We start from the raw sequence: 16,017 nt of genomic DNA on the forward strand, positions 1-16,017 counted from the left end.
ACTCTCAGGTCATAAAGACCCGACGCAAAAAGGTAGTTTCCTTCATCAAAGAAAACGAAAGGCATTGATTGCGATTCGTTACCCACCATTAGTGTATTCATAATGTACAAATTATTTGGTTTTAGAAATCTCAGTTTAGACGAATGGCAATGGTCAATTCCTAACCGCATACGAAAAAGGCCAGATTGGCGCCCATGCGATGCCACTCCACGTGACGTCACAGGGGCCTAGTTTCTATACGAGTAGATAGGAGTTTTACATCGTCTGAGGTTACCAATGCATGCATGAGGTACAGAGCTCAGGGAAACATGTCTTAATAATCACCTATTAAAACTGGCTAAGGTCGGAAAGTTTTCCTCGTTTGATTGAGTATTAATAATCCTTATTTAAGCCAAGCGCTACCAGCTAGCATAGTACTCCACTACCTGCTAGCATCCTGCGACGTATCAGCGCTCAGAGCCTCGCCCCAAGGTCACCTCACTTGCGGCAGCGGGAACCAGAACTACGTCACACGTGAGTTTTCCCGGTATTCATACTTAACCGTCGCGCTTTCGCGCGCTTGAAAATTTTCACTTTTCGTTTAATCGCGAAAAATAGATATCGTCATTCGAAAATCTAAGAGCGTGAAATGCGTACTCCAGGAGTAATAATTTTTCGATTTAGGCAATAAAAAATAATAGGAAACCACTATTACTTAAGGGTTAAACGAGTTTCACTTTAAAAAAAATAAAAAAATCGATAAAGATCACCTCTGCGTCAGTATTGATATTTGCATGATTCGGCCGTGCGTGGGAAAGAACAGTGGGGCACGCGCGGAGAGAGAAAGAATATAGGACAAGGAATCTTCGCTCCCAATGCACCCGGATCTGTAGCGGCCCTCACTCGACGAGACAACCGTGTCAAACACTCAACCTCTTGGTGCTTATGGTTTTTAGTGCTCCGGACAAGCGGTGGATCATCTATCATCTCAACCACTCACTTCTCCCCTCTGTATTTCTCATTCGATGGAGAGGCCGAGAGAAAACCTGCCGCCGAAGCGACCTTTGCGTCCTCTCGTAAAAGTGAATAAGTTGAGAGCCTCGGAAGGTTGCTCATTAAAGACTTGCAAATCATCATTCTATCCGTTTGAGCATCTTTAAATGTCCATGGAGTATAGTTTTCATTCCTAGCTTGTATCGCATCCATCTGACGGTTGAAATATGTTTTAACACGTGGTGGGATAATGTTTTTTGAAAATTAAAGGAATTCCTTAAGACTACGTATTTCTTCGATAAATTATTATTAAATCTCGAGGTGTATCAACATTGCCTACCAATTGATTATATGTGCGTACTTATCAATGAAATGTGTTTCAACTTATTAATGGGATATATTATTTTGAAAAGTATGGAATTTCCTTATGACCGTGTCTTTTTTAATTAATTATATTGTTTTACAGTTGTTAACCCCAGTGTGGCTACAATGTTTGTGTATTGACTCATTTACGATTCAACAATATGTGTTTCAACTATACTCTTACTCCTGTGGCCATTGGAAAGCTAGATGGCCTTTGGCCTCACCAAACAAGCGCCTCCACTTTCGTTTCATCTATTTAATTGGATAAACATTTTTTAATTAATGAATTTTTTAGACTATTTCTTCGCAAAATTATATACTATCATTATTATTCCCTGTGCGGTAACATTATGGACGAATTGACTCTATGTATGTGTCATTGAAATACCTTTCAACTTTGTTATGGGATAGCTTTTTTGAAAAGTAAGAAATCTTTTTGTCTATGTCTTGGCGAAAGACTTTTCTCATCACTACTCCTAGTGTAGCACAATTGATTTTTATCGATTCAACACATATCCACGAAATATGTGAAAACTTTGTAATGGGATAAAGTTTTATAAAAGTAAGGAATCTTTAGGATATTTATCGACGAAGATATTTTCTTATAATTACTTTCAGTACATTAAATTGCTTCAGCGATGATTCTATGTACGTATCAACGAAATGTGTTTCACCTTTGTAGTGGGGTAGCATTTCTTTAAAGGTAAAATATTTTTCGTGTGAACGACGAAGAGCTGGACAAGGTAAGTGAGGAGAGACATCTTCTAGGTAAGATACGGAGGGGACAGAAGGTATGGATGAAGCGAGTGGTGAGTGGGTAGGGGATGTTGGAATCAGTGTTAGAGGGTAGAATGTTGGGTAAAAGAGGTAGAGGAAGGAAAAGAATAGGATTTATAGATAGAATGAAAGGGAGTAGGCTTTATTGTGAATTGAAGTGGGGGGTGCTTGATGAAAGAGGAGGCTCCCAGAATGATTCTTTAGTACTCCATGGAAACCTATCTTAATCGGTAGAATATTTTAATAATAATAATAATAATATCCCAGTTAAACGACGTCGTTCGGCCTTTAAGGTTCTTTTTATTTTTGGAAATAGGATGAAGTCGCACGGAGCCATGTCTGGCGAATATGAGGCTGGGACATCGTTACAGTATTGTGTTTGGCCAAAAAATCACGAACAATCAATGAAGTGTGACCAGAAAATCGACAAGGCCATACACTCACATTTAACTTAAGGGTTCTAGAGACACAGTAAACATTGAATATTTTATTTTATTCTGTTATAAACGAGGGAGAGGAAGGAAAAGAATAGGATTTTTTGATAAAATGAAAGGGAAAATACCTTATTGCGAAAAGAACGGACATAGGGACATGCAGAGTTATGGAAAAAGGGATGGGATTTTCATCCCTGGAGCCATCGCGGAAAATGATCGTGTGAAACGGTAATTTTTTCCTTCATCATTGGAGTGATCGCTTGAGTTATCCCTCGGAAGAGATGGAAAAAAATGATGGTGTTATTCAGGGCTATTTTGGCACTTGGCTGCAGGCGAAGATGTTTCCCTCCCTTTTGTTGATGGGTGTTAGTCTCGTCACAACCGTTGCATCCGCCTCGGGCACTACTTGAGGAAACTCTTTGCGTCCATACCCTCCCCCACCTTCCGCCTGTCACCCCGTTATGAATTATGCGTCCGGCATTTCGGCGACTCCCGGATCTCCGTGCCGCGAGCCACGTCCCACCACCCGCACCCATTTTTCATTCATTTATTCATTTTAAAAAGTTTTCATATACATCAGAAGTGCCAATTTACTGTCAGGGCTTACACTCGACCGTAAAAAAAAAAACTTAAAACCAGGATGGCAAGGGAAACGAAACGAAAATGTTTCGTTACGAACCGTAGGGAAACCAAAATACGAAGCCTAGGTTTACTTTCGTTCCTGCACGAAATTATAACCACCCAGGACTTTAGTTTCAACTCTGGACGAAACTATACTCCCGGGAACGAAGCGGAATTAATCGAAACTCCGCTTCTCATAGTTTAGTTTTGATCCCAAAAGTTGAGTGCACGGGGATGAGAGGGAATAGCTTCGACTTATTACGTTTGATATACGTTGTAGAGAGGTTAAAACATCGAGCTTAAAAATCAAATGGCCGGTTTGCGTTCACCGCTCTCCTGTTAGTGGTAAAAATATGTGCGCCCCATGCATTTGAAGAGAGTAGGCCGAACCTCTATTTCATTCAACTATACTTGTACTCGGCGCGTGGGTCTAAACCAGTGGTTCCCAACCGGTGTGCCGCGGCACTAAGGGGTGCCGTGAGATCTTTTGAGGGTGCCGCCAAAATTTCACATTATATATTTGTATCGTAATACTATTTTTTATTTAGGCAGAATCAGTGTAAACAGTATTCTTATATCATCTAGGACTAGGTATAAGGTGTTGTTGCATGCAAACTCTCGAAATTAAACAAATAAATAAATAATAATAAAAAAGCTACGGAGATTTTAAATATCTATTTCCTTATAAGGGTGCCGGGAACTTTTGAAAGGCTTTCCAAGGGTGCCTCAAACAAGAAAAGGTTGGGAACCACTGGTCTAAACTAAACTGTTCGACGGTGAAGCACGTGGTTCCTCTGGTGCGAAATATTATACGCGTTTCGTTTCGTCCCAGAGTTTTAGTTTAGTTTCGACCCGAAGTAGTTTTGACTCCGATTTCTTTTCTAGCCTGAGTTTAGCTCCCTGGGTTTAAATCCATTTCGTTTCTACATTTCGCTCCTGGGAACAAAACTATTAAACTTTCACTGGTTTTTGGCTTCCGTTTAGTTTCCGTTGCCATCCCTTCTTAAAACCGCGAATAAGCCGTGAATTTCGTGTACCGTGAAAACACCTGGGAAAAGCCGTGAATTTCGTCATAAAATCTTAAAAATCTAATCTCTCGAACTTGATTGTAGAACATCGATTGACAGATCAATACAAAAATCGATATGTCGATCATATTTCAAGGTCAGTCAAGGGCAGACACTTATCACGCATTCATCTGCACATGTACATATATTCGAAGCGCAGTAATAGGGTGGTTTCCTATTATTTTTTTATTGCTTTAATCGAAAGATTATTACTCCTGGAGTACGTTTTTCACGGTTTTAGATTTTTAAACGACAACATCTATTTTTCGCGATTAAATGAAAAGTGAAAAATTTCAAGCGCGCGAAAACGCGACGCTTAAGTATGAATGTCGGGAAATATCCCCGTACGTCGTATTTCTGGTTACCCCTCCCGCCCGGTGAGGTGACCTTGAGGCGAGGCTTAGCGCTGATACGTCGCAGGATGCTAGCGGATAGTTGAGTACCTTGCTGAATGGTAGCGCTTGGCTTAAAAAAGGTTTATTAAATCCTTATCAAACTGAGAAAACTTTCCGAACTTAGCCAGTTTTAATAGGTGATTATTAAGACATGTTTCCCTGAGCTCTGTGCCTCATGCATGCATTGGTAACCTCAGACGATGTATAACTCCTATCCTCTCGTGTAGAAACTAGGTCCCTGTGACGTCATGCGGAGTGGAATCGCATGGGCGCCAATCTGGCCTTTTTCAAATGAGGATAAAATTTGACCCTTGCCATTCGTCTAAACCGGTATTTCAAAAACCAAATAATTTGTGTATTATGAATACACTAATGGTGGGTAACGAATCGCAATCAATGCCTTTCGTTTTCTTTGATGAAGGAAACTACCCTATTGCTGTGTGTGCCATGACGTTAAGCCTGTGATTGGAAGACCGGTAACCTAAGTGTTCATTAACCATGTCGAAAAATCAGACACTTCTTCACTTCCCTGCCACCCTGCTCCCTCCATTTTCTCACTCACAACCTTTAGCCGGCACTGAATTTTACCAACGATAGGTGACGTCGCGTCATTAGTTGTAGCACTTTCAGTGCTGCGTTTTCATACACGGCGTTTGTCGCATTTTTTTTTTAATTTTTAGTTAACGTGAAGCCTGTGATTGTTACGTAATCAATATCTCTGCCTAAAAAGGCTTATCAACAGACCGTGAATTTGACGACATTAAAACCGTAAAAACCTTGAAAAACCGTGAATGTTATAATTTAGTTAGATTGGGAACCCTGACTGTGTTATTATTATCGAAGCATCATGCCTGACGAAGTAGGTTTACGGGAAATTACGGGAATTTTAGGTTTATGAAAAATATGTTTTTTTGTCTGCATTAATTTTGTCACCTTCAAAATATTCCCCATTGGATACTCTACACTGGTGCCAGCGCAATTTACAATCTTCGAAAAACTTCTCAAACTCAATGTTTTGGATCGCCTTTAGCTCTCTGAGCGATTTCTTTTAATGCCATGCATCCCATTTACCCCTTTCCCTTGGGCCTTTTCCCAACAGCCTTGTCGCGGTGGAAAAGCTTGCGCGTTCCTATGGACCCTAGAGCTGCACTGGGGGGATTAATTCTAAATCATTCCCGGTAGGGCCACCCATGCCAGATAGGTCGAAGGGTAGGAGCCAGACAAAAGGTAGTCCACGTGATGTTGTCACGCAATAAACACCGTTGAAATGGAAGTGGGAAACCCTACCAACTATCTTTTCCCTGAAAACATGGAGTTTGATCGAACTAGCCTCGGATGGAATCGCGGGACTCAGCCTTTACGGCGGGTGTCGTAGGTCGCATCGAGGTCGGTAAGGTCCTCGAGGTCCGTATCATGCGAAATTCTTGCAGAGAAATATCATCATCATCAACATCTTAAGTGTGATCTGGAGTGTAGCGCTTTACGGGGCTGAAGCGTGGACTCTAATTATATCAACGCATCTACTCTTTATGTGATCGAAGGCTTAGGTGTATTTACGGATCCATGCTGTGTGGATTAGGGCGTGTTCGAAAGCTTTAAAAATGAACATTGAATTTCCAACAGTAATCGAGAGTTATAATGAAGGTGAATGGTATGTTTCCTAATCGCATTTTACGTGGTTTCATCATCATCATTAGTCAAAAATCATAAGGTTCGTTTGACGTAGCTCTCCATTCCTCTCACCTATATGCTAACCTTTTGATAACGACGTATTTCTTCTCTTTTACATCCTTGATGACCTGTCCTATGTAACTCATTCGGGGCCGTCCCTTGCCCTTCTTCCCTTCCTTCAACCTTCAACGATTCCTTCAACGATTGTCTTCATCAGGCCATCAGGCCTCAAAATGTGGCCAACTAATTTGTCCCGTCTTCTGCTTAAGGTTTTTATATGTGCGCACGATTTGGACTGCTTGTAGCATTATATGCTCAGCAGTCCATACCACCTCGTTCGGTTGTGTCCACAAATATCCACAGGTAGGAATGACGCCTCGGTTGCTTAACTAGTTAAAGCACTCGACCGGAAATTTGGGGATGATGACGAATGATTTTTTTTTCTCTGTGGATTTTTCGCACATACGAGGGCCGTTTTTTTCAACCGATGGTCCATGATCAGAAGACGAAGTGGTTGTTAAAAACTTGTATCAATGCTAAATGTTGAGCACACATGTGGTGTCCTTTCGAAGTAAGAGCCTCGGCAATTGAGGAATTGGTCCTGCCTATGGACAAGCTTTACTATACCTTTTACATGGAATGTTGCCGAAAATGACATCTTATTAATTATGCCTTTGTCCTGAAGCTCATAGTCTGTTTGAAAACGCTTCCCTCCTAGCCACATCTTCATTTCAGCGTAAAGATGGAAGTCCCCCTGCACTAGGTCGGCATTGCACGGTGGGTGATCGAAAATGTCCCATTAAAATTGCTCAGGGAGCATTTGGGCTGCATCAGTGCTGAGATGACGGGCACGAACAATTCCAGAAGTCAGCATGCATCTTCTTTTGTTTTGAATGGGAATGAACGTAATGTTTCACTCTGCTTCACACTCTAGCCACATTGCATTAAATAAAAATTTCTTTTATCGGCATAAAGATCAAGACATGTCAATGCTGAAGCCATTCGGCGAGTTTTCTGGCTCTCTCTCCGCAGTGCACTATTGGCGGGAGAATCAATTGAGGCAGTATAATTAATGAGATTGCTACTAACCTTAAAGTAACAACTAACGGTCAGAAATTACTTGAGCGTATGGAACGGAGGACGCGCAATTGCCCTATCTGCACAGTAGGTACTTGTCAGTCGCTTGTTTGGTGTTTTTGATGAGCTGTCGGAGGTTGAAAAAAAACCTCTCTCGTATTTGAAAATATTTTTGTAGAAGTTAAGTCTGAGAGTGATCGCTCAAGTTCACTTAAATGTTACCCACACTGGAAAAGAAGTACAAGTCCCTCAAACTTATTGTGTCATTATACCCTTGGTGTGCGTAAAAACACCGAATCAAAACCACTGAAGAGGTGGTATATATACTCACCGGCAGCAGGACCATTACCCTGTGTATACTGGGTTCATATTTGTGAAGGAAATAACGAACTGGTCGCTTAAGATCATGCATACTTTCCGATCGACCGGTCTTTTTTGGTGATGGATTACTCACTTAAATCTTTAGCTATCATTTTGAAATTTCCCAGTTAAATAATTTGGCCCTGGCCAACATTATCCTGTATCTTAAATTTGAAAATTTTACCTCGGTATATCCTCAAATGCATTTTAAATGTACTTGAGTAAAATTCAAATGTTGGAAAAGGTATTTCATATTTAACTGAATATTTAGTAAAAATTATATTTCTTTATACTTATAAATAAATTTTCAGAGAATAAAAAAAATAATATGAGTATAGTAATGACAATATTCCCTTTCATTCTATGTATTTAAAAATCCTATAATTTTCCTTCCTATCCCTCGCTTGCCTAACATTCTTTCCTTAAGCACTGTTTTTAACATTTCCCTACTTGATAGCACTTGCTCCATCCAAACCCTCTATCTCCTCCGAATCTCATCTTGATTCACCCACCACGTCCAGCACTGGAAGGGTGGGAACTTCTAATTCCTCCGGGGAGGGTGACTAGGCAAACCGGCAGAGCTAATGAGTAAAGCGGGTGGCATATTCGGACACGGCAGGCGGTAGTCTTTTTTTTCTTTTATTATTCTTCGATCATGTAAATATTATATACATTGCTCGGGCAAAATATGGGATACCCAGCATCAAATATTTTTCATGACTAGTTTTTAGAAACTGTCTTTGTCGTCACCTAATCAGTCTCTCTGCGCATGTGCAACCCGAAATCTGAAAGCTGAAAATCATGTCGTCTGTCAAACATGAGTGGGCTGCTCAGGTTAAAATACAAATAGTATAAATTCAGGTCCGGGTGATGCTGGGATCTAATACCTCAATATTGAAGTGTATAAAGGAGTATATATATTTACATTCAAACTCGAACTTAATCTTATTATGCGTATTCTACCTGCGTGAAACAAGTGACTTAGTTCGCATTCTAGCGCACGCGTGCAACGTATACCAAGGGTGAAATTTGCCATAAAAACATCATTTGGCTCGGCCGGGATTCTAACTCTATCTATAGCCGTTAGTCGTATCTCCATTCCTTCATGCCGAAACGCTGCCTCAAAGGCGCCCACCGCATGCCGCCAGCCTCCTTTCCGCCAGCCGCGCAGCGCGTTTCTTGATTCGCGCGACACTCCTCAGTCTCGCGGATCATCCCTCCTTCGTCTTACGTGCTCTCAGAGTGGATCAATATCTGAACGAACGAAGGACCAACCTGGAACTTGTTCATAATTTTTTTCACACCAATTCCCCCATATCGTGACCACGAATTTTTAAATCGGATTAAAAAAAATAGCGCCGGCCTAATGAGTTACGTTTCCCTCTATTTCTATTCTATGTTCACAAGACAAAAAATGTTTAAAAATTTCTTCCCTAACACCTTATGGAGTATTGCAGGTTCCATCTGAAACACTATGTATAATTACAAGAAATGAATGGGGAGGTTTTCGTCGTTAATTATCTTTCTGTTCCATCTCCTGAATTATGTTAATGAATTGCGATTTCTTTTCTGAGTGAACGACCCCATTCATGCAACGCAAACTACCGGGTATCAAGGTTAAAACGGCGCACTGCCTGACATTTCCCTTTCCCCTCTTATGTTTGGTCCAGTATCCGCCGCAGTCTCTACCGTGTTTTAGAATGTAGTAAAGGCTTACAATCGCTTCGCGTTAAAAAATTAAAATTGTTATCAAATCTAAGCATAATTTTAAACAATGGATAGCTTATGTACAAAGATAGGGAAGACTAGGCAATGGCAACAGTGTCTAAATTCAAATCGTTGCTTAGAAAATGTTGTTTCATAAAAAAACACAATAACAATAGTTTTAATTTCGTTAGACGAATGAAAATTGGGATGAATTCTAAAAGAGCTTTAATATTTAATGTGCATTAATGTGGTAAAGTTAGTAATACGCGCTTAAAGTCAGTCAAAGTTTAAAGTTGAGGTTTACTTATAATTGCTTAAAAACCGGTATATTTTTATTTTATGCTCTAATATCTGTACTAACTAGTAGAGTAAAATTTTTTTCAGCCATATCAATCAAAGCTCAATATACCAAAAAATCAATGGCACGAGTACAATGAAAAAAGGGTATTTTTTTCATAAGCGTTCAAATTCGAATCTATATACTTTCGGTACGGATAGTAATAATGTCGGAACTAAGAATTGATCGTGAAAGCGTTCGCGTGAAGCGAACGAACTTCCACTATAAATGACGATAGTACCACGGTGGTACTATCGTTTTGGTGCGTTACGTGGGCTTGTATTTAAGGTTTGGCATGAATTTTGGATCTCAAAGAACAATTAATGATTACTTAAAAAGAACTATCCCCACAAAGTAATGACAGACGTGGAAAAAACATCGGAAGAAATCCATGCCATGCATTCCTTTCATCAATTCACGATCGCTGCCATAGATTCATGGTCCGGTTTCCAGCGTCCAGATCTGAACATAAGGATGAAGTCCTTGAAATCTTCACAGGTTTGGCTCTGGTTTATGCCATTATCATCCTAATCCGCTTACTGATACAAGAATAAACTTAAGAATAATATTACCGTGGCAAGCTTGGCATCTTTCATAACGATGGGCTTATAATGTGGCATAAATAATTTCGAATTATATATCATTTCGAATAACGAATAGATTTCTCAATTCAAATTGTTTTGTTCAAATTGGATAATAATCTTCACGCTTTCACGGGTGTGGGGGTGTACTTTTCAATTATTGGAACTATTCTAATTTGTTTTCGGCGTTGAGCGTTTGATTAAAAAATATTGGCAGCGCAATCGGAATTGTTGTGGTTGAAAATTTTCGTTCCAGCTGTTTATGTCGAGTGCTCGTTATTTCGTCGGAAAAATACAGATTTTGAACGCATCAAATACCGATATCGTGGCCGACCTCTAGGAATAAGTCGTAGCCGAATCAACCATTTTTTATGAAAACCGATCGAAATAATTCGGATCAGAGTACAGCACATCCGCCAATGGACCCCGGCATTGGCTACCGCTCGTGTCAGAGTGAGAAACTTGAGATGGACTCACCGATGATGACGGCCGAAGCCGGGAAACTCGAGCAAGTCATCCTTGGCGGACCAGTTTCCCTGGAATCCTGTCTTCCGGCCTGCCTCACACCCCCTCCGATGAGTTAACCGGAACGGTCGTCTTTCACAGATGGGTCCCAAGTCGTAGTTTGAGGGGAGGATTATGCGTGAAGCTGGGAGATAGCCGCTCCGTAACATCCACTTTCCGGACGACCGGGCATCGAAGTCTCCGCTTGCCGGAGATTTGAACGCGCGCCGTCAAAGTCAAATTGCGCCCGTTGTATCTTCGCGTGCTTGCGAGGTCGCGTCGGTCGCTGAGTCCGCTTGACCGCTGAGGTCGCTTGCACGTTGAGGACCAACAATCACGTAATATTTTGGGTGAGCTCAGTTATCTTTCTCGTACACTTTTTGGAAACAAATAAACCTCTCGCGAGGCTGTTTTAGTCGAGTCGTGTCGATGGGGATATAACTTCCTTCTCTCCTGTCCGGGCGGCCGCGTGGAGTTTCTCTTATATATACCTGGGCCTCCCTCTCTTTCCCCCGCCCCACCCCTTCATCTGCGCGGTTCCCTTCCCCTCCCGTCCCTCGTCGAGTTCTCCTCCTCAAGCTTCCCCCTACAACACCACCATCCTCTTTCCTCGTATCTGTTCTTGCGCTCTTTTCATCTTTTCCTTCTTCATCTCCTCCCGGGAAGAAAAACAATGAGTGGAAATTCTTGAACAAGTAACTCGTGCGAATATTTCGCACTTTTACGCTATCAGGGAATAAGTATGTTAAGAAAACGGTGTAATTAGTTTTAAACAGAGAAGAAGGTGTATCATAAAGTGCTTTCTTTATATTTCTTAAAACAATTTTATAATGCTCTCTCTCTCTTATAAATTCATTTCAACCTCGTTTTGTGGAATTTCGTTATGTCCATGATAAAATAACACAAAAGGTAATTTCCACACTTTTAATACAATACTCAACAACCAACCATGGTTTCAGCTTGCATTGTATCATTTTCAAGGAAAAAGTTACCTTGAAAAACCTTGATAATGACACAAAGTGTTGAAATCTTGGTCGGTTGTTGAGTTTTTTTTTATTAAAAGCGGGGAAATAACCATTTGTGTTATTTAATCATGGGTAACTCTCAATCATATTCATAACAATTTAATACCATTCATCCATGTACAATTACTATATGCATTTCGTACTATCTTCATTTTTTGTTGTTAATTCCCGTTGATAAGAATTCTTGAATACTTTCCTCACGACATTTTGATGTATGCGTGGTACAAATTATTTTTTATATTCCTCACGCACACTGTCTTTAATTGAGAACGTTAAACATTCTTTATACTTTTTAGATTCTATTTTTAATATTTTTTCCTGCTTATGTCACGTTTCTTTGGTTTAGTTATGGATTTAACGGCTTTTTAATTTTTTAAATATTTAGAACAAAAAAAATGTGTGTAGTCGATATACCTCGAGCTAGTAATCGATATGGAAAAATCGAAACATTTAAGTAAAATTAGTGGACAAATGGTCAATTTTGAGATAGTATTTTTCGTCAGAAGCCGGTGATACAACGTATAAAATGACAATTTATCACTGTAGGTATGATATGTGGCATGGTGTAGTGGAATTATAAACACTAGTTAAATGAAACATTGAAATCTTTCCGTTGAACTTATTTGTGCACGTTCGTTATTAAAATAACATTGTTAGTTAGCATGTACTACGAGTGACACTCCAAAACAAATGCTCATACATTTCCGGACACCACAATTGTTATTCTAGGTGCTTCCAATTAATAGAGTATGTAGAAACATCCTTCCCGCTTCCCTTCAAACTTATTTGAACGCAATACCGATGGTGGCGTGGTAGCAGCAGTTCTATTAGATGGCGGATGCACTTGATGTCCGTCAGAAGCAAGGAGGTTTTAAATATCTGGGGGCGCTGTTTCCTAGTTTTTAGCGTGTTCAAAGTTCCGCCATCTTGGTTTGACAATTTTTGGACTTAGTCTCCGACCGATATTTAGAAGTGGCTAAGTTTTGTTCTGAAAATGCCCTACAATAAGTGAAAAATACTACCATAATCATCAGTATTTCGCCGGCGATTGCCATCCGAGTTTTCCCATAATTCGCGGCACTTCTGTTAATGTAAACACTCTATTTCCTGATAGCCACTTTACTGGTGGGGATATCCTTGAAAATATACTTTTGCACTGTAATTGTTGCATTCCCATTGCTTATAATAAATTAAATACCAATATAATTGCATGGAAATTACTAGTAAACTCTCGTAAAATTTTATTTTCAGCTGAGCCGGTTGTGGAACGTAACCGTGGTGATTGACAATAATGTTTCCCTGGGAAAAGATCTTTGGGCCTTAACTTCTCGAAGCCTACCAATGAGGTAAGAAAAAAGGTTTACATTGTGCGTTCCATAGGTTATTTTAATGTGTTAACGAGTTATGACCAAAATTTTCACCATATAGTAAGCATTGACCCTTATGAGATAAATAAATAAAGTTTTGGTCAAAGTGGGCGTTGCTTATCCTACCCAAGCACCCCCATTCCGGCCACACTTCGCTCCACGCTCGAAACCAGGGGTGTCCCCTCGAGATATTTACAACCTCCGTGGTCAGAAGAAACGCGCTGTAATGGAGTTTCTTTGTTGTGAGAATGAGACGGTCGGAAATATTCACGATAGGTCGAAGAGGGTGTATAGAGATGATAATGTCGATCGAGGTGCAGTTAGTCAGTGGGCACGACGAGTTTCTGGTGAGAGCTGGCACACCAATATTGAAGATCGTGGACGCAGCGGTAGACCCCATACTGCACAAACACCTCTTATTGTTCATCGTGCCGAGTCAAAGCTTTACCGAACAGGAATACACGCCTTAGTTCCAAGGTGGCGTAAGGCTATTGAAAAGGACGTAGATTATGTTGGAAAGTGACTTGGAGTTCCTAAAGGATGTGTTAATGCAGTGTAAAAATTGGAAGTGCCTTGAATAAAGGTTTTGGTGTCAGGAAATGTGAGTGCATTAGTTATGGGGTGACCCTCGTAGATAAAATTAACTTCTTGAAAATGATGCCATAGCATTGAAACCGGTAGAGGATAATAGAATCGTGTGGGATTTTACAAAGTTTTTTTTTTCGTTCCAAACCACCGAATTCACTGTTAAAATAATCGAAGTAATTACCATTAAATAGCCAGTAAAAGAATACCTTTTTGCCAGGAAAGCTTAAAATCACAATTCAGAAACTTTTTTGCTTAGTGACGAATCGCGTCGTGTTCAAATAAATTCAGTGGAAAGATTGTAATTCTATATTAAACTAAAATAGAGAAATTCCTTGTTCCACGCTTTCGTGTACCAAGATGTGGGATAGCAATTGGGGGTATACAATTCGTTTCGTACGTTCCACACTGAATATTTGTTAATAACGCAAATGCAATGTTGATAAATATTCAGTGATGTACGCAAATTGTTTTATTAACATCATATGAGTGGGTGAGGATCCAAGGGGTACAAGTGATTTCTTTTTTCTTAACAGAATTAGGTACAGAAATTAGGTATAGAAAACAAACGAGATCAATTAGATACTTAGTAGTGAATTTGATTTTTCTACTCGATGTCAGCACAGAACAGAGACTCACTCGTAACCCATGGTAACCAAGTTTTTGTGTATTCTTTCTAACAATTAACTTTACCTAACTCTGTGGAGAAAATAATCACTTGTACCCCTTGCCTTCTCACCCCCTCGTATCGTGGTTCTACATAGAAGCCGAAAACCACGTATGGCAACTGTCTTTCTATCCGTTCTTCTGGCGTATATCGTAGGTGAACCGAAGCTTCCCCTTGATTCATATAGATATATCTATAGATATATCTTCTACTCCCTACCTCTCTTCTTCTTCATCTGTTGAATTGTTAACCTTCGATCATACACGTAACCGGATTTGCCTTTTAATGCACTTTACCGTTAAGGCAATTGGTCCCAGCGACGTACCGTACCATTGACGTCACACTGTGTTTACTTTAATCTGAGGAGCCTTTTTTTGTTTTCATCAGAAATCCGTGTAGTGAATAAAATTAACTTCTTGAAAATGATGCCATAGTATTGAAAACGATAGAGGATAATAAAACCATATGCAATATTCGTAATTTTTTCATTCCGAATCAAATAATCTACTATAAAATTAAATGAAGTGATTACCTGTAAAAAAACAGGGTAAAATTCATACACCCACCCATATAGAGTTAATTGATCATAACTGTTACGATGATATCCTCATAAGTCTGGTCTACTGAGCCCAATTCATTTTAAACATTAATTTGTAATCAGAGGAATTCGAAACTTACGTAAATTAATGCAAAAGCATGTAAAAACCTATAAATTTAGAGCATAGTCTTCTAAATGTAAATTTTCATATCCCTCCAAAATTGTGTGACTCCCGCTGAAATTTTCACAAGGCCGAAGCGAGTGGTCCCAGTGTATGGCCCTGATTCACCGATATTATTACTACATCTACTTCTTTTATATTGCATGGATTCTGATTCCAACTAAATAGGGACATCATGACTTCTCTGGATGCGTTAGATCTCATCATGTCTAATTGTAAGTGCCTTTAACATTCTGTGTGCACATACTAACCTGAGGTTATTATCTTTACCCTTACTTCCGTAATCTTGTGAGAAAGTCAAAATATTGTGGACTTCTGTAAACACTATTTCTTTTTTTACCGATCAACTTTCAGAAATACAATCAAACTTTCGGAACACCTAATATTTAAATATACTAAAATTACTAAATTTATGCGTATTAAATTGAGTGCCTCAAGATCCTGGGTCTAAATATTGCAGATCTTTTGCATTTAGATTGACCGTTTAAGCTATTTCTGTTTTATTCGGTCTCTTACTTATAGTTTTTATTTGTCTTCATGTAGGTCGCAAATAAATCGTGTTATGTAAAATATTTTACCCATTAAAGTCTATACTTACATAATGTATTAAAAATTATTGTTATTTATTCTTCTGTGGGTAGTGTAAGTAACTGAAATTTCATTTTCATTCAATGTTTTGCGCATGTAAGAATGTATATAGCTTTTTTCCATTCGAATAATTTTTCATTTGAATGGTAATGACGATAAAGTTGTCTCAAACGGCTTGAAAAACGTGCTACTTTATAATT

The 16,017-nt window shown here is 39.5% G+C and overlaps 1 protein-coding gene across 1 annotated transcript in view; it reads right to left on the reverse strand.

The window, feature by feature from the left end:
- Positions 1-11,312, reverse strand: part of LOC124168529 — a 63,173-nt gene extending 51,861 nt beyond the window's left edge. The window contains exon 1 of the mRNA XM_046546860.1: positions 10,840-11,312. Coding sequence (XP_046402816.1) covers positions 10,840-10,879 — 40 coding nt within the window. The 5' untranslated portion in view covers positions 10,880-11,312. The remainder of the gene's footprint in view (positions 1-10,839) is intronic.
- Positions 11,313-16,017: the final 4,705 nt, after the last annotated feature.

The sequence above is a fragment of the Ischnura elegans genome, chromosome 11 (assembly GCF_921293095.1).
Source record: "Ischnura elegans chromosome 11, ioIscEleg1.1, whole genome shotgun sequence".
NCBI classification, from domain to species: Eukaryota; Metazoa; Arthropoda; class Insecta; order Odonata; family Coenagrionidae; genus Ischnura; species Ischnura elegans.